General features: G+C 40.4%; 2 protein-coding genes across 7 annotated transcripts; one reads left to right on the top strand and one right to left on the bottom strand.

Moving 5' to 3' along the window:
- The first annotated feature begins 3,855 nt into the window (after positions 1-3,855).
- LOC307037032 (uncharacterized protein) lies at positions 3,856-12,236 on the top strand. 3 transcript variants are annotated; one of them, XM_079677741.1, is made up of 7 exons: positions 3,857-4,173; positions 5,463-5,552; positions 7,975-8,139; positions 8,431-9,417; positions 10,123-10,281; positions 10,395-10,490; positions 11,331-12,236. In XM_079677741.1, the coding sequence occupies exons 4-7, from the start codon at positions 8,434-8,436 to the stop codon at positions 11,631-11,633; spliced, it is 1,542 nt and encodes a 513-aa protein (XP_079533867.1). In that variant the 5' UTR covers positions 3,857-4,173; positions 5,463-5,552; positions 7,975-8,139; positions 8,431-8,433; the 3' UTR covers positions 11,634-12,236. The 3 variants fall into 3 exon arrangements, with proteins under 3 accessions (XP_079533868.1, XP_079533867.1, XP_079533866.1); XM_079677742.1 differs by lacking the exon at positions 7,975-8,139 and having other exon boundaries at positions 3,856-4,173; XM_079677740.1 differs by having other exon boundaries at positions 3,857-8,139.
- A 6,954-nt stretch (positions 12,237-19,190) lies between these two features.
- Positions 19,191-27,973, bottom strand: LOC307037652 (uncharacterized protein). Of its 4 annotated transcripts, XM_079678714.1 has the most exons (7): positions 23,702-23,775; positions 23,377-23,563; positions 22,494-23,053; positions 21,968-22,059; positions 20,878-21,760; positions 19,954-20,116; positions 19,191-19,505 (listed from the first exon to the last, which is right to left on the bottom strand). In XM_079678714.1, the coding sequence occupies exons 3-5, from the start codon at positions 22,805-22,807 to the stop codon at positions 21,360-21,362; spliced, it is 807 nt and encodes a 268-aa protein (XP_079534840.1). In that variant the 5' UTR covers positions 22,808-23,053; positions 23,377-23,563; positions 23,702-23,775; the 3' UTR covers positions 19,191-19,505; positions 19,954-20,116; positions 20,878-21,359. The 4 variants fall into 4 exon arrangements, 2 of the variants coding, with proteins under 2 accessions (XP_079534840.1, XP_079534841.1); XR_013807741.1 differs by lacking the exon at positions 23,702-23,775 and having other exon boundaries at positions 20,878-20,947; positions 23,377-23,666; XM_079678715.1 differs by lacking the exon at positions 23,702-23,775 and having other exon boundaries at positions 23,377-23,666.
- Between the last annotated feature and the right edge of the window lie 10 nt (positions 27,974-27,983).

Genomic DNA, 27,983 nt, shown 5'->3' on the forward strand with positions numbered 1-27,983 from the left:
ACAAAGCCCTTAATGGGCAGGTGCCATCTTACCTTAAATAACTCATTATACCCTACTGTCAAGAAATGCAGGGTTGTTGGTTGTTCCAAGAGTCTCTGAAAGTACAATGGGAGCCAGAGCCTTTTCCTATCAAGCTCCACATTTGTGAAATCAGCTTCCAGTTTGTGTTCGGGCGGCAGACACCCTATCCGTTTTTAAGAGTGTGCTTAAGGCCTTCCTTTTTGAGAAAGTTTATTGTTTGTTTGTAGCCTTTATTTAACCAGGTGAAAGCCCCTTGAGATCAAAAGATCTATTTTTCAAGGGTGACCTGCAGGACATTAGTTACACATGTAACATAAAAACAACAGAACAACAATAAGGATGACATACAACATAATGTACAGGGTACAGTTTACAAACTCTATTTACAGTGACAGGTACCATGGGTATCAAACAGCATGTCACCCAGCCGAGTTTTAAAATGATGAAGGGGAACTAAAGTGCTCAGTTTTAAACATGTTTGCAGACTGTTCCAAGTTAGTGGAGCTGCACAACTAAAAGCTTTCTTCCCTAAGACAGTCCTAGCACTTGGCACATTTAATAAAACAACATCATGAGATCTCAGGCAATAAGTACTTTCAATTCGTCGAGAGATCAGAGAGCAGATATAAAAAGGTAGTTTACCCAACATGGCTTTGTAAATGAACATGTACCTATGAATGAGCCTCCATACAGTTAGTGAAGGCAGACCTGCCTTGGCATACAGGGTTCAGTGATGAGTAAGTGCTTTACAGTTAGTAACAAATCTCAGAGTACTGTGATAGGCGGCATCTCACTTTTCCAGGCAATGGGCAGGTGCATTCATATAGATCAAATCACCATAGTCCAGCACAGGTAAAAAGGTTACAGTGACTAGCCTTTTCCTGGCTTCAAATGAGAAACAGGACTTGTTTCTGAAAAAGAAACCTAGTCTAACCCTCAGCTTTTTAAGCAGATTAATGACCTGAAGTTTAAAAGTAAGACAATCATCAAGCCAGATACCTAGGTATTTATAACAGGTAACCACTTTGAGTACTTGTCCTTGCATAGTAACAATATCCAAAGCAGTGTCTGTAGTCCTTTTAGCTTTATAAAAGAGCATTACCTTGGTTTTATCAACATTTAAAAATAAGCTTAAGCTCAGAGAGCTGAGTCTGAATAATGTTAAAAACAGCCTGTAATTCAACAACAGCCTCCTGAATGGAGGGACCTGCACAGTACATCACGGTATCATCCGCATAAAAATGTAAAGTAGCTTCATCCACATATTCACCTAAACTGTTGATATATATAGAGAATAAAAGTGGACCTAAAACAGAACCTTGAGGAACACCATTAGCAATGTTTAACCACTCAGAAGACAGCCCATCAAAGTGAACACATTGGGACCTTTCAGAGAGGTAGTTCACAAACCACCCCACTGCATGGCTGGATATGCCAATACTGAGTAGCCTCTGCTTCAAAATGCGATGATCAACGGTGTCAAACGCTTTGGAAAGGTCAATAAATAGAGCTACACAACTCTGCTTATTATCTAAAATACTCGTAATGTCATTCACCACTTTTCATTGTGGCAGTGATTCTTCGCCAGAACTGACAATTTTGAGATTGGCCTATAGTTATTTAAAATAGTTGCCTCCCCTCCTTTTAGTAAAGGCAGGACATAAGCTGACTTCCATACTTTTGGAATTGCATTTGTGCTGAGGGAGAGGTTAAAAAGAGTAGTGAGAGGAAGAGCAATACAATCTGCAGCTATCTTTAAAAAGAAAGGTTCTACGTTGTCTGGGCCAGCCGGTTTCTTTGGATCTAACTTGGTTAAGGCTTCATGAACAACATTGACAGTAAAAGGAGTACAACTGAAAGGTTTTTCCAGATCACATTGTTCAGAGTCACGGATTGGGGTGTTCACAGCAGCAGAGTTAGTCACAGAATCAAACATAGAACCGCAGGACACAAAATGCTCATTAAAGCAATTTAGCATAGTGGCCCTGTCCGATATAGTGCCAGATGCTGTGGTAAGGCAAGGAGGTAGCTCATTACGGATCTCACCGGTTGATATCGATTTTATGGCTTTCCAAAATGTCCTAGGATTATTTAGGTTTTCTGTGGTAACTGACAAATAGTACTTTGACTTTGCACTTTTGACATTTGAAGTGAAGCTATTCCTTAGCTGCCTAAAACGCAGCCATTCTACATTCTTATATTTAGGGCTGATTAGATTCAACCCCTAGTTTTGCTGCTTTAGGCTTAGTTTGTCAGGGGACACCTTACTTCTTCCTTCTCTCTGTCTGTACATGTGTACTCTCATGTTCCGAATAACCCAGCTTCCCCAAATGTCTTTTTGGTGTCTATCTACGGCGGGATCCTGAGTCGTGGCTGATCCTGTAGCTGTGGTCCTGGATCGCAAGCCCTGGATCTTCAGTCGTGGCTGTGCCTGTGGTCCTGGATGGATATCCTTGTGGATTCATCTTCTTATTATAGTCACATGCATTTCCAAACATTTGGTCTACCTATGTTACAAATGTATTATCTTTTCAATTTACACACGGCATCTATTGCACGTCTGTCCGTCCTGGGAGAGGGGTCCCTCCTCTGTTGCTCTCCCTGAGGTTTCTCTCATTTTCCCCTTTAAATTGTGGGTTTTCTCCGGAGGTTTTTCCTTGTATGATGTGAGGGTCTAAGGACAGAGGGTGTCGTATTATCATACTGATATTCTGTACAAACTGTGAAGTCCACTGAGATAAATGTAACATTTGTGATATTGGGCTATATAAATAAACATTGATTGATTGATTGACTACCAATGGAGCAATGGTAAGCTTCAAGCAGGGCAAAGACGTCCTGCAACACAAAGACGGTACACATTTTCCCATTTATGAATTGAACAGACTTTATTTCTTGAACACAGTAAATGATGAATGTGGTAACCAATGCAACATGTGTTATGATTTACAGACAGGGGCGTCGCCTGGACCTGGAAACATTCGGGGCTTAGCCAACAGTGGCGGCGCTACAGTCGAATTTTCTACTGCAAGACTCCCCACACGCACATACACAATTGCGCCATCTGGTGTCACAAACGTGTGCCTGCATTAGCTTTGTTACGGCAATGGATTGTGGGAGATTCTCATAGCACGTGAGGATCTCCTGAGGGTAAGGTGCCTGAATTATCTCGGTGGACAAAATGTATGTTTTTATTTTATAACGACAATAACGTACTGTTGTGTTTGTTTAGTTTAATGTTAATTGAATAATGCTCACAGTCACAGCAACATGTTTTTTGTGTGATTGGCTATTTGTTTTATATGATTTATCAACGTGATCATCAATAGCTAATCTGAGCAACAGAACCCAGCTCACGTGTCCTTTTATGCTGTCCATTGAAATGCAGGTATGTGAGTTTTGTACACCAGTTTATTTATGTTTAATGTTTCACATTGCTCCCCATGATGCCTCGACTACAAAGTCTTCCATGTTTCTACGCTTATTCCTCTGCGTCACAGTTTCGGGAATATCACGATCATTGCACAGGGCCTTCGTCTTGTCACAGACCTCATGTGCTTTCTCGTTACTTCGGTAACTTTTCAGTGTGTTCTCAACTGCTGTTTTGTAATCTACTGCCTGCACCAAGTCAATTGTTTCTTTCTGCAGGTATTTGTACAGGTCCTGAGTGGTTGAGAGCAGTGTCTGGAACATGACAAGCATCTAGATGGTACTGAATTTTCAAAGCTTGCTTTCCAGTCCCTTTGCTAGAGGGGCTGAAAGGCTCCCTAAAGTCTTGATCAAAGCAGGGAGGTTTTTGACATGCCCACACTGTAAAAACGATAACTAGCAATTGTTGATCTCATTACAATTTTGAAATTAAACTGACTCAGAAATATGGCTTTGCAATAAGTAATCTATAAACTCTTGTCTGCCCAGCAAATTTTTCCCATTGTTGACTTAACTACTATTTTTAAGTCAGCTCAACAAGAAATTGTAAATCTATAAGCAGATTTTTGAGTTGAGTTGGGCCAACTCCGTCATTTGCTCTTTTGCGCATGCGCACACAAGCCTGGACCAGTTTGAACCGCGCTTTGCTGAAGGTGTGCCCGTCCGACATTTTGTGGAGCAGAAACCGCGTGGTGGGAGCTGGCCAAACTTTCGCTCCAGCAGGTAAGATAAGCGTGTTTTTACTTCCATCACGCTGAATTAGTGCATGGTTGACTTTGTTTTTACTGTAGGGTCATTGTCTGTTGTTGTTGGTAACTTTTTCGCATGCGCCTCGTCGTCATGCAGACGCTTTCACATGGGGTAGCTATGCAGCTATGCAGCTATGTAGCTATGCAGGCATGTGGGCTGTCATTTCAGTGGTGTAAGTAATTCGGGAACTATATTCATTATGAAAAGCCAACGTTGTGCATTTTTTATCCGGTGCAACACTGGGTAAGTTAAACAAGGCGGCAAACGATGGTGTTCGTTTATCGCGACCTCTCCGCGGCGCCGCCATTACTTGTTGTTTTATTTTCTGCTGTAGCGCTGTTATTTCGTCACTTTTTAAAGTTTTAATAATTTTTCATGCGAGAAAGTAAGGGTTTAGATCCCCATTGTGCGGTTAGTTTGTCTAAATGACGGCTGTTTAGAAGTTTGCTCCGAAGTTGAGAACCTCCACGTTGTGGCAAGGCCCCCCCGAGGTGGGGGACCTCGCAGAGGCAGCAAGCCGCCTGGAGAGCTCCGTTGGCCGGCCGAACTACGTAGTTCTGCCGGGGTGGTAACGGTCGTTAATTAACTCATCCGCAGGTTTTTAGAGGTTTGTCGCCGGGTTGCTCGATTCTTTTTTAGGAGATAGGCTGTTGGTCTCACTGGTGTAATCTAACAATTGGGCAGCTGCATTAGTTTGAATCAAGAGTAAGTTAAAGCTGTGTGAAGGAGGAGAGGAGCAGCGCTGTACAGAAATCACCACATTTACATCAATAATGTTTTACAATGTACCGATCAGAATGCATTATTTTAAATGTTGTTTTATTTTATGAAGTTATAACATGGTTATGGTTGGTGTTTTTAAAAACAAATGTTTGAATTCATGTTTGCATTTTTGTTGCTTGTCATAGGCCTAGTTATAATTTAAAATCAAATTTACATTTTAAAATTAATTTACAGATTATATTCATGAATGAAAGACAATTCCCAATAGACTTTTTTCTTGTCTCTATTTTTGGCTTGTTGATGTAGGCTATTTAGCTCCTGCAACAAGGGATTCCTTCTGTGTTATGTATGGTTGTTTTATTTATTTTTTTATATAACGGCTGTTGCAGTTGGCTTTCAGACCAGTACAGCTTGGTGTTATTACAATAATTATTATCAGACTAACTTTTAAGTTTTTCATATCAGTATTCTATCTTAAATTACGTGTAGAGGCTGTTGTGAAAATGCTATTCATGCTATTTGTGTCTCTTGTGTTTCAGTGGTGGATTCCATGCAGTGCCGGCTTTGTAAATTCTCCAGCTCCAGTCAAGTGACCCTCTTGAAACATCTTCGCCTTCGCCACGGTCAAGGTGCACACTGGCCTTGCACACACACCAACTGTGTTTGTGTATTTAAAACACTTGGATCATTGAGATCACACCTCTCGAGATCACACGCGTCAGTGAAAATCCAGGAGTTTGTAACATTTCACTGCGAGTTGTGTGATTTTAAAGAGATTTGCAGTGAAAAAACGTTTTGGAACCATCTCGGACATCATTTAAAGAACAGAGAAACTGTACAATGTCCCTTTCTAAGGTGTACCTTTAAAACAAACACTCGCCCAACCTTCAGTTCTCACAAAAGTCGAAACCATAAAAACTGGACACTTAAGGATTTCCGAACAATACAAAGAACTGTTACTGAAGATGAGATAATTGATGGTGAACAAGCTGATAGTGAAGCAGGGACATCAGCTCATGATGTTGTGGGACTAAATGAGGTTGTAGATACTGTGGAGGATGTAGATAGTGAGACACTTGAGCACAAATTAGCCTCTCTCTTTTTGTCTATGCAAACTGTGTTGCACGTTTCTCGAAGTGCAACACAAAAGATTGTAGAACATTTGCATAACCTGCTGTCTTTCTCTAACACTCAAACTTTCAACAGTGTCAAAGAGATCCTTTCTAAACATAAAATTGAAGTAAATGATTGTGTTTTGCAAGAAATTTCAAGTGCTATAGCTCAAACTAATCCACTCCTTTTAACAATATCAGAGAAAGGTTCCCTATCTACAGATCACAGAAGGAATATATACTTCAAAGGGCACTTTCCTGTTATCGAACCCACAGAATATCTGTACAACGCAGCCCATAAAAACTCTTTTGTATATATATCTGTCACTAAGGTACTTGAGACTTTACTTGGGTGTACAGATTTTTTTGACAAAATTGTATTTAATCAAGAAGCTTTATCTGGGCACTTTAAGTCTTTTCAAGACGGCAAGTATTACAAGGAGAATAAGCTACTGGGAGAACAAAACACTTGTATCAGTTTGGGATTATACATTGATGAATTTGAAGTGTGTAATCCATTGGGGACCTCTAGAAAAGTTCATAAGATTACGGCAGTATATTGGGTGGTTCTAAATTTACCAGCCAGGTTCAGATCGAGTCTCACTTCAATTCAGTTGGCTGTCTTGGGTAAAAGTGTAGACATAAAAAAATATGGTTATGAAAAGTTTCTTGAGCCATTGCTTAAAGATATAAAGTGCCTAGAACAAGAGGGAATTTTTGTTGAAGTTGTGGGCCAGTTTGTTAAAAGCACTGTGTATTGTGTATGTGCTGACAACCTCGGTGCGCATGGTCTTGCTGGCTTTTCTGAAAGTTTTAATGTTGAAAATTTCTGTCGGTTTTGTTTGATTAGTCGGGGCCAAATTGCAACCACTGAGGTTAATGATTTTCAATTGAGAAGTGTTGATCAGCATAACTTGTTTCTGGAAGAGCTTAAGCAGGGGGGCAACCTCAAAAGTGTTAAGGGGGTCAAAAGTGAATGTGTACTGGGCAAACATCTCTTGTTTTTTCACCCAATAACTGGATTTCCTCCAGATCTGTTGCATGATCTTTTGGAAGGGGTCATCCCTGTGGAATTATCCTTATGTTTGAAAAATCTGATTTCAAAACGCTTTATTACATTTGATGAGTTAAATGACTGCATAACATCATTTCCCTACAAGTATGAAGACAAAGTAAACAAGCCCCACAAAATTCCAAAAGCAAGCTTTGAAAAGGGGACAGTGGGGGGAAACGGGCATGAAAACTGGACACTGCTTCGTTTACTTCCTTTTGTGATTGGACGCAAGATACCAGAACAGGAGCCAGCTTGGGTGATTTTAATGGACCTCAAGGAAATTCTTGACATTGTTGTGTCAAGTAGGCTTTCTGAAGAAGCACTGTGTTATTTATCTTATAAACTACTCGATCATCGCAAGTTGCTCACCAGTACCTTTCCAGAGTTCAGACTGAGGCCGAAACATCATTTTATCGACCACTACCCGCAACTTATTCGCTGCTATGGGCCTTTGATTGAATTATGGACAATGCGATATGAGGCTAAGCATAGCTACTTTAAAAAGGTTGTCCATGACACTCGCAACTGGAAAAATGTGCTGCTCACTCTGTCCACGAAACATCAGCAAATGATAGCCTACCACCTGGACAGTGGGATCCTTTTCAAGCCAAAACTGTATGTTGAAAATGTGAAGGTGGTCAGGGTTTCAGAATTGGATCCATCTCTCAAGTATGAAATACAGAAGAAGTACCCACATCTAGACAGTGTGTCCCTGTCTAAAACGGTTCACCTGGATGGGACACAGTATGCGGCAGGCATGATTTTGTCTTCTGGGCAGTGCAGTGGCCTCCCTGAGTTCCATAAGATTGCAAACATTCTTGTCAATGCAGAGGAGGTGGCATTCATTTGTAAAAAACTTTCTTCTTGGTACATGGAACATTACAGGTCCTATGAACTTGTTGAAAACACCTGTGCAGACCTTCTTGTCCTGGATCCAGATGTGCTGACGGATTACCATCCTCTAGCAGCGTACACAGTTGGTGGGAAGCTTATGGTGACTCCGAGGACATTCCTTCTCCATTAACCTCCTGAGACCGAGCGTTTTTTCTGGTGTGCATTTTTTTTATTTCTCCTTGCTATCTGGGATAAGTAGGACCTAATAAGTACAATACCTAAAGTTTGTCTTTGTACAGGAAGTAGTTTTTGCAAAAAATGATGTCCTCATATGAGGACACTGGGATTATCTCAACATAAAAAAAAACTGTATTTGCTGTTTGGGACCAGAAGGGCCCAATTTGTGTAAATTCAAATTTTCAGCTTTCTACAACATTGGTGTAATCTGTCTTCTAATTAGGTTTGACTAATCATTTTCTCCCACTTTTCTCTCTCCCCTCTTTTCAGACTATGTTACTTCGGGTCGTTCTTTCCTCCAGAGATGCCCGGCGAATCCAGCTTCCAGAAGTCCCAACATCTGTGGAGGGCCTGATTAATATGCTTAAAGAGAGACTCAATCTTCAAGAAGATTTCTCACTACAGTTTGAGGATCCGGAGTTTGGAAATGCACTCTGCAACTTAACAGAGATGTCAGAATTACCAGCTGTGCGTGCAGTCTTGCATGTCATGTGGAACTGTGATTTGTCTCCACTTAACCAATCCACTAGTTCAGTCTCCTCTCAGGACACAATCAGTGTTCACTCTGAGGATTTCAGGCCTAGTTGGACCGATTCTATCCAGACCACATTAAGGCAAGTCGCAGAGTGGCCATCTCCATTCCCAATCCCCAAGTTTGCATATGATGTGGAGCTGAAATTGTCTAAGGCCAATGACACACATGAAAAGACAAAGAAGGGCGTTGAAGTGACAAGAGACATGAAGATGGAGATATTGGATAAAATTGCACAAGCAATTTTTGAAATCAAAAGCTACCCTGAGAAAGATGAGCTTGAGTCAGTTGCCGCTGCGCTCATTCAGAAGTATCCATGTCTGAAAGAGCCATTTGGCGTCACAGGCTACGAGGGATGGAGAACAAGTATCAAGTACAAACTTGGAAACTACAGGTCAAAGCTTCGCCAGGCAGGATGCAATGAGGTAAATGTAAACAAGAAAAGAAAAGGTGGAGGGGAAGATGACAGTCCATTTACCCTGAAAAAGCCCAAACGTGGAGAGGTCAATCATGTGCCAGATTACCCACAACACCATGATGATTCTACCCTTGAAGAGGAAAGAGTATCTCTGGTCGATGAAATGAAGAAGAAGAACAGGAACACAACATTGATAGAACAGAAGATGGAGCTGACGTTTTCCCTCAGGCGAAGGGAGGTGGTAGAGTGTCAGCCGATGGTATCTGAGATCCAGGAAAGGTGGCCTGCTCTGTTTTCTTGTGAAGAGGTAAGGATCTATTCTTTTTTATTTCTACTGTTCAGACAAGCGAGTAAAAGAAGATGTTATGTTGACATTTTCTACTGAGACTTCATTCTTCCTCAGAAGCGTCATCCAACGTGCTGCTGACGTGTCATTTACCAGCTGGTCTGCCGAGTTGGCCACGCACCTTCCATCCTGGGTGGTCTCTGGAGGAAGGAATCCCAGGTATGACATACCTGGGATTCCCTCCTTCAGAGACCAGAGGCCAGCTGATGAATGACACATCAGCAGAACGTTGGATGACACCTCTGATGAAGACGACGACGTCTCAGTTGAAACTGTCATGGTAACATCCTTTTTTACTTGCTTGTCTAAACAGTAGAAATAAATTGCAATAATAACAAGAAGACAAAAGTAAAATGTTTAATCAGGTAAGAATGTGTGTTTTTTTTTTATGTCTTCCAAGGAGTAATTCACTTTCTGCAATTTATGGATGTGGCATAGTCACCCTTTTTATTTAATTTTTAATCCTCAAAATCCATGGTTAAAAATGAGGTTCTTTATTTCCTGTGGTGCATTTTAGTATGTAATCCACTTTTTCACAGGTCACAGAAAAATGGTCAGATATTTAACATGGTGCAGACTCATAACAAGTTACCCAGGAACTTCCTGTAAGAAATTCTGACATTATGGTTTGAAAATTGATAATATTTTTTTGGTTTTCTTGTTAAGATATCTAAGGAATTTCATCGTATCACGAGCAAAGACCTCCTGGGGACTTTCAATGCATCCCTTGACAAGTTTGGGCCTGGCCTGCTGAAAATCTACAGGTCTAAGAAAGGAGCTTTTGGTCAGGAGATGGAGGACCTCCTTGATCAACTTGATGATCAGGTCAGTGAACTGCTCTTTTGCCTGGCAGTTTTAGAAGAGCATGAATATACTTATTAGGAATGACAACATTACAGTACTATACTAATTGAACTACTTATGTTTTCCACTTTTAGACATCCGACATTGTGTCCCACCGGAAAACAGCAGCACTGAGAGGCCTGCCTATCTACCTCCGCGAAGATGCAACCACGTTTTTCCTGAAGTGCTTGGTAAGTAAAAGTAACTGCAGGAAAGACAAATAATTCAGGTCATGCAGCTAATTACTTATTCTCACAAGATGTTTTTAAGGAGTAGTTAATCCAAAATGTAAGTACACCTCCCCAGGGCAGTTTATCAGTCCAGATGATTTTGGGGTGAGGGTTGGACTTTTCCACTTCAGATCCCTTTTTTTCTGCTGAGGGGAACAGTTGGTCATTTTGGGTGGTGTTTCAGCACAAGGTTGGTGGGTTACATTGATTAAAGAAAGAGATTTATTTTTTCTGGTTAATACCTCCACAAGTTAAATGGCAAATTAGTATAGCGTGGTACTAAATAATTAATTTCATCAGTATAAATGTATTTAGTCTGAATGTTTTTTTTATTTTTTTTAATCTTTCTTAAACAAATCATTAATTTGAAAGCTGAGAGACAAAATTTGAAAGATGATCCTCTAAGAGTAAGGCTTTTTTTGGCTGTCATTTTTGTTTGTTTTAAAAGCAGAACCATTGTTACAATGGGCTCTTTGCACAGCTTCACTACTTCCTTTACACCAACTTGTTTACTTCATGTAAATCACCCTCCTTAAACTACTAAATCTATTCTTGGCTTTAGCAGTTTTCATTGGCTGTCAGATTTCAGTTTATAGCTGCCCATGTTTTTCTGCCTTTTTTTTAACATTTCAACTTCTTTTAGCCGTTATGAAGCCAATCATCTCTGCTTACAAGTTATACTTTTCAGCTTTAGCATTAACCTTTTCAGAATTCACACATATTTTTTTTTTCATAAAATGACTCTTTCTACTGTCTTACTTTTTCTAAGCTCTTAATAATGTACCTGTTCTCCTTCCTCAGGACACCGACATTTTGGCACCAGTGCAAGGTGCATCTGTTGCCATCCTCTCTGTGCTACATGATGAAGCCGACAACACTGTGCGAGACCAGGCGGTTGTGTTGGAAGGGGACATTGTGCTTCATAATATTCCAAACCTCTCTACTGCCATGGCATACCTCTTTGGCCTCCTGTATGCCCTCAACATTGATTTTCCAAAACAGATGAGGTACTCCTTTGAGGCAATTCAGACCATCTTTTTTTCGCTCGGTGGCTCTCGATGCTCACAGCGCACAAGGTCACTGAAAGCGAAGCTTGTACTGTGACTGTTATTGAAGTTTAAGTGCATTGTTGTTACACTCATGTAAAACAAAACAAAGTTCATATGCTTCACCTCTGGATTATATAATAATTCAGCAGTTGCCAAAGGGTGTCTAGTGTTTCAACTGTTAAATTCATTATTGTTAAGTAAAGCTTGAATGTGTATATGCAAAAAACAAGAAAAATGGCTGTTCACATGTAAAGTCAACAAATGGCACAAAGTAATTCAGTGTTAATGTGTAAATTCAGAAGCCGCCAACCATGAGGGGGGGTGGAGGGTAATCATTATATACAGTACGTGTTCAGTAAGACTAGCATTGATTTAAAATACTCAGCATTGAGGAAGATTCACCCCAAATGTTACTAGACTATAGAACAGTATGCACGTTTCATAATCTGCAACAAACAAGTTAATCTCTTTGACCTCTGGAATATATAATCATTTGGCAGTTGCCAAGGGGTGCATATAGTGTTTCAACTGTTAAATACATTACAGTTTAAGTAATCTTTAAGCTTGGATGTGTATATGCAAAAAAAAAAGTAACCAAATGGCTAGAATGGCTGTTCACATGTAAACATTTACATTTCAGTTCAGTGTCAATTTCAAATTCTCAGCATGGAGGAAGATTCACTCCAAATGTTAATATTAGACTAATAGAACAGTATGTATGTTGTTTTTTTACACATGCATTAATGATGGTTTTACTGTTGTTCACTGGTAAACTGAATTAAAAAAATCTTGACAACATTCAGCTGTAGTGTGTATTATTAATTATCCATATATTGAGCAGTTTTGAATGTAAAATTATAGCCAAAATAAATTGTATTATTTATTCAACAAGAATATTTGTGTTAGGTGAATCAAGGAATAAATGCCATTGGAGGAATAATTGTGTATTTATACAACAAGAATATTTATATTTAAAGAAAGTAGAAATACATGACATTGATGGGAAAAATTGTTTATTAATTCAACACAAAAATCTGTGTTTGGTGAAGGTAGAAATACATCGCATTCAAGCAAGAAATTCTTAATTAGTCTCACAGTATTATCCTCATAAAGTGAACAAAAAGATCCAAGTTGGCAGAACTCTTGGCAAAACTTAAAAACCTTAGTTAAGTCAACAACAGCTGGCAAAAGTTGAGAAAACTCAAAAATCTCTTGCATCATGTTGCCTTGATATTTTAAGTTTTCTCAACTTTTTCTTTTTTACAGTGCATCGACCAAGTTGTTTGTCTCCTACCTCTAGCTGTTTCTGAAATGTTTGCAATCTCTGATTGTGGACAAGAGATGTGGAGAAGAAAGAGTAGAGACACCCCAGTAGATCAACGCAGGTATCTGAGTTTTGTACACCAGTTTGTATAAGTTTAATGTTTCACATTGCGATCACTGATGTTTTGTTTGTTTTTTAAATATTATTTTTTTAAATATGTTTTTAGTTATATTTTTCATTAGTTTTACCAAAATAAATTGAATTAATTGTATTTAAAATAACATTTCCAAAGAAACAAATCCTTCGAAATATGCCTATTCAGTTTCTGTTTGAATGTGAAGGGTTAAAGGCTCAAAACCCCGAGGGCACCGAGCCTTCGCAGCTGCTGGCCCCAGGCTCTGGAACACTCCAACCCTCCATGTGAGGTCAGCCCAGACACTAAGGGTTTTTAAATCTACACTAAAGACTCACTTCTTCTCTCTGGCCTTCTAGTCTGAGCTGAGCACGACTCCTGACATTTCCCTGTGTGTGATTTTTTATTTGTGCTGTTGTATTTGTTGTAAAGTGTTTTTATTGTAAAGTATTTTTATTGTATGTACAGCCCTTTGGCTCGACCAAAAATAGTTTTAAAGATATGCTATAAAAATATAAATTGATTTGATTTGATTTAAAAGAAAGAAGCTCGTCTCTGCGAGGAGCTGTTCGAGTCAGTTTGAGCTATGTTTTATCGATTTGTATGCTTTTATTGTCTGTCCCTTTATGTGCCTTTTATCTATTCTTATGTGTGCCTTTTATCTATTATTGTAATATAATATTTTATTATAATGTTTTGTTTGCTGTGAAGCACTTCGGTAAACCCTCTGATGTGCTATATAAATAAAGTGGATTGGATTGATTGGATGAAAAGTCAGCACCGTATTCCCCACATCAAAATGGCACTACTGAGCGGAATTGGCGCACACTTTTTTAAATGACCAGGTGCATGCTTATGGAAAATGAGATGCCAAAAAGTATGTGGACCCATGCAGTACAGACAGCAGCTGTAGTAAGGGATATATGCTTTAACAACCGCACAAAACAGACACCTTACTTTATGCTGACAGGCCTAACCTCTCCAGAATGCACAAGTTTGGGTCAGTGTGCTACGCCTATAAACAAGACAAAATGAAACTGCACTCAAGATATGACAAAAATAGTCCAGCCTACATGGTCTATTTCCCTCAGTGGAAAAGTGCAAAAATCTAGAAAACAAGAAAAATGGCTGTTCACATGTAAAGTCAACAAATGGCACAAAGTAATTCAGTGTTAATGTGTAAATTCAGAAGCCGCCAACCATGAGGGGGGGTGGAGGGTAATCATTATATACAGTACGTGTTCAGTAAGACTAGCATTGATTTAAAATACTCAGCATTGAGGAAGATTCACCCCAAATGTTACTAGACTATAGAACAGTATGCACGTTTCATAATCTGCAACAAACAAGTTAATCTCTTTGACCTCTGGAATATATAATCATTTGGCAGTTGCCAAGGGGTGCATATAGTGTTTCAACTGTTAAATACATTACAGTTTAAGTAATCTTTAAGCTTGGATGTGTATATGCAAAAAAAAAAGTAACCAAATGGCTAGAATGGCTGTTCACATGTAAACATTTACATTTCAGTTCAGTGTCAATTTCAAATTCTCAGCATGGAGGAAGATTCACTCCAAATGTTAATATTAGACTAATAGAACAGTATGTATGTTGTTTTTTTACACATGCATTAATGATGGTTTTACTGTTGTTCACTGGTAAACTGAATTAAAAAAATCTTGACAACATTCAGCTGTAGTGTGTATTATTAATTATCCATATATTGAGCAGTTTTGAATGTAAAATTATAGCCAAAATAAATTGTATTATTTATTCAACAAGAATATTTGTGTTAGGTGAATCAAGGAATAAATGCCATTGGAGGAATAATTGTGTATTTATACAACAAGAATATTTATATTTAAAGAAAGTAGAAATACATGACATTGATGGGAAAAATTGTTTATTAATTCAACACAAAAATCTGTGTTTGGTGAAGGTAGAAATACATCGCATTCAAGCAAGAAATTCTTAATTAGTCTCACAGTATTATCCTCATAAAGTGAACAAAAAGATCCAAGTTGGCAGAACTCTTGGCAAAACTTAAAAACCTTAGTTAAGTCAACAACAGCTGGCAAAAGTTGAGAAAACTCAAAAATCTCTTGCATCATGTTGCCTTGATATTTTAAGTTTTCTCAACTTTTTCTTTTTTACAGTGCATCGACCAAGTTGTTTGTCTCCTACCTCTAGCTGTTTCTGAAATGTTTGCAATCTCTGATTGTGGACAAGAGATGTGGAGAAGAAAGAGTAGAGACACCCCAGTAGATCAACGCAGGTATCTGAGTTTTGTACACCAGTTTGTATAAGTTTAATGTTTCACATTGCGATCACTGATGTTTTGTTTGTTTTTTAAATATTATTTTTTTAAATATGTTTTTAGTTATATTTTTCATTAGTTTTACCAAAATAAATTGAATTAATTGTATTTAAAATAACATTTCCAAAGAAACAAATCCTTCGAAATATGCCTATTCAGTTTCTGTTTGAATGTGAAGGGTTAAAGGCTCAAAACCCCGAGGGCACCGAGCCTTCGCAGCTGCTGGCCCCAGGCTCTGGAACACTCCAACCCTCCATGTGAGGTCAGCCCAGACACTAAGGGTTTTTAAATCTACACTAAAGACTCACTTCTTCTCTCTGGCCTTCTAGTCTGAGCTGAGCACGACTCCTGACATTTCCCTGTGTGTGATTTTTTATTTGTGCTGTTGTATTTGTTGTAAAGTGTTTTTATTGTAAAGTATTTTTATTGTATGTACAGCCCTTTGGCTCGACCAAAAATAGTTTTAAAGATATGCTATAAAAATATAAATTGATTTGATTTGATTTAAAAGAAAGAAGCTCGTCTCTGCGAGGAGCTGTTCGAGTCAGTTTGAGCTATGTTTTATCGATTTGTATGCTTTTATTGTCTGTCCCTTTATGTGCCTTTTATCTATTCTTATGTGTGCCTTTTATCTATTATTGTAATATAATATTTTATTATAATGTTTTGTTTGCTGTGAAGCACTTCGGTAAACCCTCTGATGTGCTATATAAATAAAGTGGATTGGATTGATTGGATGAAAAGTCAGCACCGTATTCCCCACATCAAAATGGCACTACTGAGCGGAATTGGCGCACACTTTTTTAAATGACCAGGTGCATGCTTATGGAAAATGAGATGCCAAAAAGTATGTGGACCCATGCAGTACAGACAGCAGCTGTAGTAAGGGATATATGCTTTAACAACCGCACAAAACAGACACCTTACTTTATGCTGACAGGCCTAACCTCTCCAGAATGCACAAGTTTGGGTCAGTGTGCTACGCCTATAAACAAGACAAAATGAAACTGCACTCAAGATATGACAAAAATAGTCCAGCCTACATGGTCTATTTCCCTCAGTGGAAAAGTGCAAAAATCTAGACTTGTGAAGTTTGTGACCAAGACCAATTCAAAAAGAGAAATGTTAGAAATTAAAATCAATGTTTTATTGCATAATTTAGTTTAAACATACCGTCAGTTTAAATGCTGTTTTACACTGAAAAACCAGAAGTTCTCACGCACAATGTCTGATGTCAAGCTTTTATTCTGAAAATCCTTCATCCCCGGTTAGCATTTAGCATGTGGCTAATATTCCTTTTCCTATAGAGGTGAATTTAGTAGCGAAATGACACGAGTGTTGCACACCGAAACCTACTGATTCTAACACTACAACTATAGACGTCGAGATATTATTATTGCTGAATATTAAAATGAAGGTACAGTTTATGTTAATACGTTTTGTTTACAGACGTGGGTAGCATATGATAACTGCCGTCAAGTATTTACAGTATTATTAAAAGTAATGAATTACAGCCGTAAAAATGCAATAAATGAAAAGTGATGAAAGAGAATATGAGGAGAAGAGACGCGTTTAGTTATATATTGAATGTACAATGTATGAAATCCTCTGTTTAACGCAATATCGGACACAGAAGACCGAGGGGGGAGGTCCCCTACGTCACCACAGCCCCCAGAGAGGAGGAGCGACCAGGGATGCAAGCGGGAAAGACGAATGTGTGGAGAGTCTCTTCTGCTCGCGACACTGCGAGAGGGAGCTTCTCTTGCTCTCTCTGAACCATCTACCGCGCCATTTTAATTAAAGTACGCATTTGAACATAGCCGTGGGAACATGTTTCAAATGGGGGGTGCTGTGGGGATGACACCAGGGCCGGTTTTGACCAATTTGCTGCCATAGGCAAGATTTTAGCTGGCATTGAAAAACCTCTACAAAAGACCAATACACTACAAACAGAGAAATGTATTGACATGGTGGACAGCTTATATAAAACGGCTTCAAATGTATTTAGTATTGCGTGAACATGTTTTAATTTGGGGGTGGACTTCCCATCTTCTTGGGGGGTCCGGGAAGATTTTTTTTTAACATTTTAAAGTAAAATGCTTCAATCTGGTGCACTTTGAGCGCCCAATTGCTAGAGACTGATCTAGGGGATACAACTCTAAACACCCATATGAAAAAGATCGGTTTGCATTTTAATAATCAAATAATATATGTGAACATAACCAATAACCTACCATAGCCAATAACAAATAAATGTAGGCTAACTTGTTTTATTTGTGTGGTTCATTTATATCTCATTTTACCAGTTAACATTTATTTATTTATGCATATTTTTAAATCTCCAGTTTTAAACAATATTTTTGGTTTACTGTCCTATAGTATACATTGGAATGATTTCAAACCTGTTTTTATTCAGCCTAATAATTATAAAGGTGTGCCTTGGAAATATTTGTTTACATAAATTGTGATCAAAACATTTGAGACCCACTCAACTATCTAAACACTCAGTCCTTTACCTCACTGAACCTCTCAGTCTGACAGGAGAGCTCTCCCTCCACATTATTGTAGAAACATCTTCTTATATTGGTTAGCGCAGCAGAAGCTAACAACAATCCCAGCCGGTACCGGTGCACCACGTCTCTCAATCTATCTATCCCTCTCTCTCGCTCTCTCTCACGCTGGTGAGCTGCGGGTGCCTGATAAGCCAACATCCCACACTTTCATCACTTACAGCGCCCAACAGCGCAAATGGAAAATGTAATCGGGGTGAAAAGGGTGTTATCTTTACTTAATTATTAATGTTGTTACATCAAGGCTGAAAATTCATTTTTTTAAATAATATTTGTATTTAATCTTGTGGAAGTGCAGATCCCCTGTCCTCCACCAGGGGGTGCTGCAGCACCCTCAGCACCCCTACTTCCCACGGCCCTGCATTTGAACCTTCTCAGAGACTCCATTGGTCTCCTTACTTTTAAAGCTTCTCTCCGGGACGCGAGAATAACGAACAAAGCTAATAATTAGTGACCCCGACGTGATTTTGCTGCACCGGGAGAGACTACAACACCAGCTGTTCGCCGGAGAAGCGGGCATCCGTTCAAACACACAAAAGAGCTCAAAACCAAGGGGTGAGGAGAAGCCTGTTATATCGAATTCTTCAATAGATTATGTAGGACATGTTAGATTTGTGTGTTTGATGGCGGCCAGCGGATCCTGAAAATAGCTGTGCATTTAATGTTAAAACAACATAAATATATATACATAAGCATCCCATAACTCGTGGCGTTCACTGTAAAAATATCCACTGTGAATTCACAATAATTACCTGGCAACTTGTTGCATGACTTTCACAGTAAGGTTCACAGCAATTTACTGTGAATGTCTTTACAGCAATGTATTGTAATTTCACATCCATGATATTACAATGCATTGTTGTAAAGGTACAACTGTATACTGTAACTTCACAGCTTCAATTACTGTGATATTACAGTATGTTACTGGGGAATTACATCATTTTGTTGTACATGCATTACAACAAGGGCCTGTACTTTTACATTTCTATTGTGAAAGTAATGCAGGAGTAGCCAGTAATTTACTGTGAATTTACAATGTGTACTGTGAAAGTAATGCAGGAGTAGCCAGTAATTTACTGTGAATGTACAATGTGTACTGTGAAAGTAATGCAGGAGTAGCCAGTAATTTACTGTGAATTTACAATGATACACGTGCATAACTGTAATCCCCAGCTCCAGTACTTCCTGGAGGAAGCTCATACAATGGTTTCCTGTCCAAGTTTAACAGGAAACCAAAGTGTGAGCTTCCTCCTGGAAGTACTGGAGCTGCACTACAAAAATGCATGTAATCTTATTGTACAATTAAAAACACACCAAACGCACAAATGAGGTCAAATCAATGGAAGCCCACTGGCATATTTATTGACAAAATAAACAACAGAGTAAACAAACAGGAACATGAACTAGTTCACCTCAACTATCCATAAAAAACAGATGAACCCTTAACGGATCCTTTAAACAAATAATTCCTCGCAGGTGAACTGACCGTAATGCTTCCCACTGGACTTGTCCCCGCACACCATGCAGTCTATGCAGACCATTCTAAGTCTATCAGCTTCCGGTGAAGGGTGCTCACGTGAGGGTTAATGGAGCTTCGCTTCTTTGCCTTGGAGCCTTTTTCCGGGTTGATGCCCAAGAAGCACCTGTTAATAAGCAAAGATAAGTTTCAGCTTTAAATAGACTCATGTATTGCACTCAGCATTTATCAAGGGGTTCACCTGTGTCTTTTCCCACACCGACTGTTACTAGTCCAAACCTGTTGGATCATCCTCTCAAAATAACATTATTGGTAGCCTAGCAGAGTGCCTCAGGTACCTCTAACATAAGGTTTACTTAGTTATCCGAATTTTGAAGCCATACTATAATGTGAATTAAACCATTATGTCAATTTTTTAACAAGATAGCCCAGCAACATCAAGTGATGGTGTGGTCCCAATTCGCATAGTTGGTTCCAGGCTTCATACTCAAAGCATTTAATCTACTTTATGGCCTCTGTAGAAATGCATGGACTTAATAGCCAGATAGTGAAACACAACTTTGCATGATAAGTCTTACTGATGAAATTGATCATGTGTTTGAGTGTTACAATACCTTTGGATGAACTCCAGTGTGCATGATTCAACGGGATATTCGAGGTTGAAGACATAGTAGCTGCTGAATAAAGCAGCTATCCCATGCAAAAAAAATGGGTGTGGGCCCATTACCACTTGTTCCTCGATGGATAGCATCCACCCAGAAGGCTTCATTGTGTCACCTGAAATGAAAAGATAACCCGTCATGCGTTATTGTGGATAGGTACATTCCTAGAATCAATCAAAACAAAAATAATACTTGAGCTAGAGATGTCAATACCAGATCCGAGTAACATTCATGATTGGCCAAGGACCAAAAAGCAGGAAAATATACAGTGCAGAGCATGCAAGGACATTACACAGAACCCTCCACTTCAGGTGGACAGCACTTTTCTACTCCACCATCAGTGAGGTAGGCTACTTAACAGTCACTGTAAAAGCATCAAAGGTCCCTGTGCAGATAGGAGAATCTGGCTGAACGACAAAGCAACTCCCTAGCCCTCCTCCCTCTGCCTTTATGGCTAGACGGTTTAACCTCATTCCTCTATGGGTACATGGTTACGAGCCCAGCTGGAACGAGAACATGTCAACTCGTCAGACCCCTTAATCATTGAAACAGGCTAGAGATTTTAACTAACACGAATCGCTGAAACATGTGGCGTCAGAGTATCGTAAGTGTCGTTTCACAGACTGGACTTGAATGGAGTGCAGGAGAGATGGAAGGCCTTCATTCAGATTCTCCCCTCGATGCAAAGGAACAATTAAGCTCTTTAGAGTAACCATTCAGTATCCTATACCTCATCGATGGTGGAGCAGAACAGGGATGTCCTAAGAGAAATTATATAACAAGAATAAAAGCAGCAGTGAAGTCTACCCATTCAGGTCAGAAAAGCAGGAAATCCTGTATAAACAGGAAAAATCCCATCCCTGAACATTACATTACCTTGAATGATCAAGCAGGGGGTGCTTGGGAGTGCTGCAGTATTCACTACATCAGCAGCAGTGGCACAGGTCTGTAACAAAGTAACACACAATAGCATAGATTTAACATTATGCAAGGAGGAAGATCGTTCATTGGTCAGAGGTAAATCAGAATATAATAAATGGTCTAATAATTACTTGCATTTATATAGGGCTTTTCAAGACACCCAAAGTGCTTACAAATGGACGTCCGCAAACCAATGTGTAGCCCCCGCCTGGGTGATGCTAAGGCAACAGCTAGTCCGCGCACTTCAGCTCAACACAGATCAGCTCGGCCCATTTGGAGCAACTTGGGGGTTAAGTGTCTTGCTCAAGGACACTTCAGACATGTGGACAGCCAGAGCCAGGATTCGAACCACCAACCCTACGGTCGATGAAAGACCAGCTCTACCAACTGAGCTTCAGTCGCCTCTAATGTAATCACTCGTTCAGCATTTTAAATATTTAAATACATTTAAAAAAACATATATCAACTTCGAGCATCAGTTTCTCCGTAGGCTCCTTAAAGTAGACCATAAGGAGCTGGAGGATGCAGGCAGCCTTCTCCGAACCCTCTGGATCATAGCTGGCCAGAACTTCCCTGATCTTCGGGTTGTCCAGTTTCTGGTAGAAATGCAGGATGGTCTTTCCTCTCTGACCCAGGGCCTCTTGGAGCTTCTGAAGTATGTTGACGTCCGTAAGGAGGCCAAAGTGGAAGAAAAGCCCTCTCTGAGAAAAGAGAAAAGGCCATTCCTCTTTGACCTCCAACATCGCTGGAGCAGACATTCTGTTGAGGTACCTCCCCAGGATGACGTAGGTCCTCACCATCAGAGGTTCTGCTCTCTCTGCCCCACCCATCCCTTCCTCTGTGTACAGACATACAAATACATGTTTGAGAGTACCCAAGTAACAACAATTAAATTCTATGTCCCCACCTCTGGGAAATGTTGAGTGTCAAAACTTTAATTTCATGCTCTCATCATTACTCATTCTGAATATTAAGGTGGCCTTTTTGCTTAATGTGGGATGTTTATTTAGGTGTCAATTCACCAAAAATAAAGTAGATTGCATACCTGAGTAGATGTTCCACAGATCCCTTTTCGAATCCTCCAACGTTGACTCGGTCTCCCCCTCTGGTAAGTCTGCTGGGCACCACCTCACACACCTAGGGATAGGAATCATAGGTTAAATCAATACTATTGGGGCCGATCATTTGGACTGGTTTTGGAGTGGGAACATTTCAATTATCATGGACACAGTTACACTGACGGCGATTATACAAAATCTACACACATAATTTAAACATTGAATTCAAATAACCTAAGTTAGTCTAGCATGGCAGTGCCCCTTTAACCCCTAATTGCTCCCAACGGGTCGTGTCAGTGCCTTGCATGGTTGCTGATCGCCATTAGTGTGTGAGTTTGAATGGAGAGGACACTGGCGCTGTATGTTCGCCGCTTCTCAGTGTGTGAATGAGAAGAACATTGTAAAGCACTGGGTGTCCTGAAAAGAGCTATTTAAATGCAAGGAATTATTATTACTGTAACCTTTAAAGTACAATAATTGCAATATCTATATTTTGTCCACCCCTACACATACCCGTATTGGTCAACAGGACCTCTCGTCAGTCTGGACTCTCCTGCCACTCCAGTGTTCCTTCTTCCCTCTCTGCTTCGTCGGCGTCGAGACAGAGTGTTGTTCCTAGTTTTGTATTCCACTCTAGTTTTAACTTGTTGGAGAAGAGAGGGGCATCCATCTCCAACAACTTCACCTCGCCTGCTAATGTCAGCAAAGCTTTTTGGGTGGCTCCTGACTATTAATCGGACGATGCTGTGGCACATGGCTCTGGTTGGGTTGCGCTCGTGCTGCATCATTTGATCCACCAACGCGTTCACAAAAGGCCCTTCTCTCATCTGGCATTGGTCTCTCTTCTTTTTCCACCGCTTGCTGAATGGCTGTTGGCATCTGGTTCCAGTTGCCACGAAAGTCTACATGCCATGGCATGCCAGGCTGTGGAGACTGTGAGGAGCTTGAAGTGCTTGGGGGGCTGGACAACAGGTGATGTGGAGGCCGGAATGCTTGTGGAGAGGCCAGAGTGTTCGCGGAGCTTGAAGCAATTGGATGAGGAGAAAGCACCTCCATATTAATCGTTACAAACCCTAGAAGGGACAAAAACAATTCATAAATGAAGGCAGGGAAAGATGTAGGGCTAGGGGCCCAATTGTCTAACAGTTGTGACAATGTTCCAAGGGCCTAGTTCTAACCCCTAGTTTCCACCGGGTCCGTCTGCGCCGCGTCACTGCGGTTTTGGTCCGACCTCCTCCAGCGTCATAACCCACCGGGCGCGTTTCAGAAGCGGAGCGTCTTGCGTGCCAGCTCGCAGTTTTTGTTGATTTGGGCATATTACGCAGCCGTAACGCAGCGCAGACGGACCCGGTGGAAACTAGGGGTAAGTGTCATGTGAGTCAAAATATGAATTTACCTTGCTTAATACCATTCAGCAGCTTCCGACACTGGATTGGTTTAAGGTATCTGACCAGATCCTTCTCCTCCATTAAGGCCAGGTCTTCGACACTTTCCACTCCAAGCTCATTAATTAGGGTAGTCAGCAAGTCATCAGGGAGGCCCGGTAAATATGACCAAACTGCTCCCTTTATAGCTTCCATTACCTAGTTTCATGGGCATTAACAGTCAACTTTGCTCGCTATACTATCAACAATAAAAAATTAAACTATCTTCAAGGTTACAACTAAAAACTGAGCTTTACAGTAGTTTGACATGACTAAATAGCCTGCTCCAGTACTTACGCCTGTCCTCACGTCTGTCATGTCCAATCTTTCCTCCCCGTCTCTCATGTCCTCTCTTTCCTCCCTGTTTAAACTGCTTCCGGAAAAGAATGGTGGAGAGCAATAAGCATCTGATCATACACGTTGAATGCTGGAAGAGGATAGTAGTCCATTAGATCTTCATGCTTAATGCACACATAAAGCTCTTGGGCCACTCCTAAGTCACAGTACACACCTATGTCACTTAACTTGACAGAAGTGTGTTTCTCTGAGACAAAGTGTACAGAGTTATGGGCAACAATGACCAGCATAATCTTCCCCATGTGAAGTTCTTCATCACTGTTCCCAAGCAAGATGAACATCCCCTTTCTGTAGTCTGTGCCTTTGACAGTAACATTGTTACAAGCCACTGCAGACTGAGACTCAAATTGACAACTGGCTACAGATGCCCTGATTTTGTCGTTGTAATCATCTACATCAAAATCAGTCCCCTTCTCTACCTGTATAAGTGGAGGGAACAAGTTTCCCGCACTCAGGTAGGCCTGGAGAAGTTGGTGTCTCTCTGATAAAGCTTTGCACTGATTTTTGAAATTGTGCAATTTTCTGGCACACTGTTTGAAAAAAGTATGTTTGCTTTCAAACCGCAGAGTCCACAGGCGAATAAGTGGGCCAAAGTGGATGATTAGATCTGGATAATGGCCAAGATAGTGATGCTTTGGCCTCAGGGCGTCATTGGGGAATAGCCTTTTCCTGTTGTATATGTACTCCTCTTTGATGAATTTCAGATATGCTACCTGACCTTCTGTAATGACTGGTGCAGAGATAAGCTCAACTATCTCTCTCAGCTGCAAAATGAGCTGCCACACCTCATTGTCACAGGGATCTTTAATCCTGCCACCCACGAAGAGAGGGAGTAATCTAAGGAAACACCAATTTTGAACTGCATGCCCACTTAGTTTGTCACTGCCGGGAGAGAGGTCTGCTGGTTTATCCCCACCATCGTTCCCTTCATATCTGAACTGGTTCTTGCACCGATTTAACTGCAGGTACGTAAAATTATTCTCCTCAACTAAATGGTGAATATATAAAGGAAGGTCATAAGCCATGACTCCCTCAAATAAGTCATGGCCTAGACATGGTTGGAGGCCAGGCTGGCAAACATGGAAATGAGAAAGCTGGTTGAAAGGAGAGTCTTGATACCGCATACAGAGTCTGTGGCACTAGTTTCCAGGTCTTGCAAATTACTTGTGTATGATTGGGCCGTTCTTGTGGTAGCACACAACACTGGATTCTTCACGAAATCATCTCTATGCGCCACACAGTAGCGACAAAAGTATTTAGACCGACTGAAGTTTTCTAAGAATCCCCCAATAGAATGGGATCCCAAGTTGTCTCCTGCAATGGCAACCAAAGAGCCCTCTAGTACAGTGCCATCAGATATAACTACACCTCTCTCCTCCAGGATTTTGAGGTCCTCAATTAGAGGTGCAAAAACCTTATTTACCCCAAAATACTTAAAGTCCTGCTCCCTTCATAAGAGGACAAGTTGCATCTGCTCTATAGAAGATCTATTGTGAGGCAAGATGTCAGTCAGGGTTAGGTAAACAGCTAAAACCTTGTGCTTTTTTTTCCCTGAGCCCAGTGAGTTCACAACCTCAAAGGCATCTTTGTACAGTATCAAACCAAGTGAGGAAGGGTCCGCTTTCAACATTGGATTACTTTGAAATCCTTCTCCATCCTTGACATCCTGATAGACAGCATCAGTAGATGGCTGCAAACGTGTCATGGTATACTGTTCTTATAGAGACTCATTTTTGAACAGTGTCACCAATGTCTCATGTATAGGTACATACTGAGCAAAGCATTCTTTGTCATTTTCATCATTGCCCAAGAGCAAAGGCACGGGATGAACATAGTTGAAACACTCTTTAAAAGCAGCCTTACTCTTTGCATCTGTACTGAGTCTTCCCCTGTTATAGAGTGTGAGTAGATCCTCTCTGTTCAGTTCATCGATGATGCTGCTTATCGTGGCCTGAGAGATTCCAAGTTTCTTCAATTTCTCTCTCAGAATGTTAAGTGAATGAAACAGACCAAGTTCATGAGCACTTTGAAAGCCATCAATAATGGTTTGTATGGTGCTTGCCAGTAAGAGTAGCTTAGGTTGCAATTTCAAATACAAAAGTGTAAGTTTATGTAAAAAAAGGGTTTCGTCCACAACTAATGGCACTTCTGGTTCATCATCATGTTCATCATCATGTTCACCAGCAGCTTCTGAAGATGACTGAATGGGTTCTGGCAATGACTCTGTCGTAATAGACTTGTCTAGTACCAAGTCATCTAAAACTGAATCCTCTGCACGCCTATGTTTCCTGTTAATATGTGAAGCAAAAGTCATCACGTTTGTGAACCTGCAATCACAACCTCTAAATGGGCATCTAGTTTCCATTCCTCCCCTTACGTGTGTCTTCAAATGCTTAATAAGAGAGGTTAAAGTGTCACACTTAAATGCACAAGCCTCAAGCACACATTTCAAGGATGTGTCAGGTGGTAGAGCTGATATGTCAGGCGGTATAGGCCGAGCAGCTTGCAGGTAGTACTTATGCAGCCTATACTGTATATATGCGATTTCAGTGCTGTGTGTTTTCTGTACCTCCGTGAGCAGTCAGGCACCCCACACTGATAGCGAAGATTGGGGGCATTACTGTGCAGCTTTGTGTGCTGAACAAAGTTATGCACCTTCTCAGACACATGCTGACATCCAATATATTTACAGTGGAACATTGTTGTGCGTGGTAACTAGTTACCTACCCAAACATAATTCAATCTGCCTGACACTGAACAGGACGGTTAGCCTGGCTGCCTGACACTGAAGAAGACGGTTGGCCTCTCTGATGACCTAGAAAAAAGGAGACCAGAGAAAGGAGAAATTACAAAGACAACCAACAAAAGGAATTGTTCAGTTTGCATGCAGATTATGAACATGAGCATGTTGTAAAGGTGTAGCCATTCAGTCAGGTAGTTGAGCATCCCATTTAGACGAGACCGCAGTCACACAATCATATCGAAATGTTAACTACCTTAGCTGCAACAACACTCGAACAGTCACTAACAATTTCCTCGAGGATGGCGCACGCACACCAGAATCACGAGGATGTCAAATCTGGAATAGAGGCAGTAAAAAACCACCACAGGGAAGCAAGAGAGGTAAGCTCACATAAATGTACTGTCAAACAGTATTGGATGAAGTGATTAATCTCAGGTGTGCTGCACAGGTAACACATGTCTGAGCTTCAGTCCTTCATGGAGGGAAGCACTGGAGCTGGGGACTGCAGTTATGCACAGTCTATAAACTACGGTCTGTGTTGCATACTAGGCCTACCTCCAACTAGGAAGCAATCCGTGGATTGGATTTAGGATTTAGGCAATACACCTCGTCGCGTCGGTCAACACCAGCCAGGCAATCAGTAGGCATAGAGGAGTTGTCTTCGAGCGTGAGGAAAAGTCATAATGAGTGTTATACTATTGATTGGTTCTGTAAGGCGTGGCTGTGGCCGTCAGTACCAGAAAATAAAGGGAACGTTTTCGACATTGAAGGCTCGTGATCTGTGATCTTATATAGCAGTGAACGTTACAATATGAACAGGCTCGTGCTTGGCCCACTGGTATTGTTTGTTTATTTATTTTGAAAATTAACTAGCAACGCCATGCTGTCATATAGCAACTGCTAAACTACTGCAGCAAACAAATCCTGGCGCCGCCCATGAACATCTGTGTCTATTCTGGTTTTAAATCAATATAACAAAGAGTCTCTTGTATAAATTAAAGCAAAGAGGTATTCCACAAGAGAATAGGGCTCAGTGTCTTGCTAGAAAGAAAGGCTAATGGGTTGTAGAGGCTATAATGTGTTTTGACTAAATGTTCTGCATGTTAACTATCCAATCCAGTTAGACAACTATCAACACATTTACGGAAGTACTGGTATCTCCGAAAATCTGTATAAATGTTTGTGTACACCTATAAGCATTAAATACTGCGTGCAGAGGAAATCAACTTGCCCTAATGACTCATATAGGTTTTCCATGTTTCAGATCAGGCAAACGTTTAGATCCTTGGATTTGGTTTAAATGTATTTTATAATTTATAAAAGAGTTTGACATTAAAAGGAATTCACAAACATATGTTTGTTTGTTTTAGCTGACAGTTCTCCAGCTGGAGGTCTTCAGATAAAGGTTTTAGATGCAGTCGTAATCCCAGAGGATAGAGACACAATTTGGTACCCATTTACTGTAACCCAACAAATTAT

This window comes from Notothenia rossii, assembly GCF_949606895.1.
Source record: "Notothenia rossii genome assembly, chromosome: 4".
NCBI lineage: Eukaryota > Metazoa > Chordata > Actinopteri > Perciformes > Nototheniidae > Notothenia > Notothenia rossii.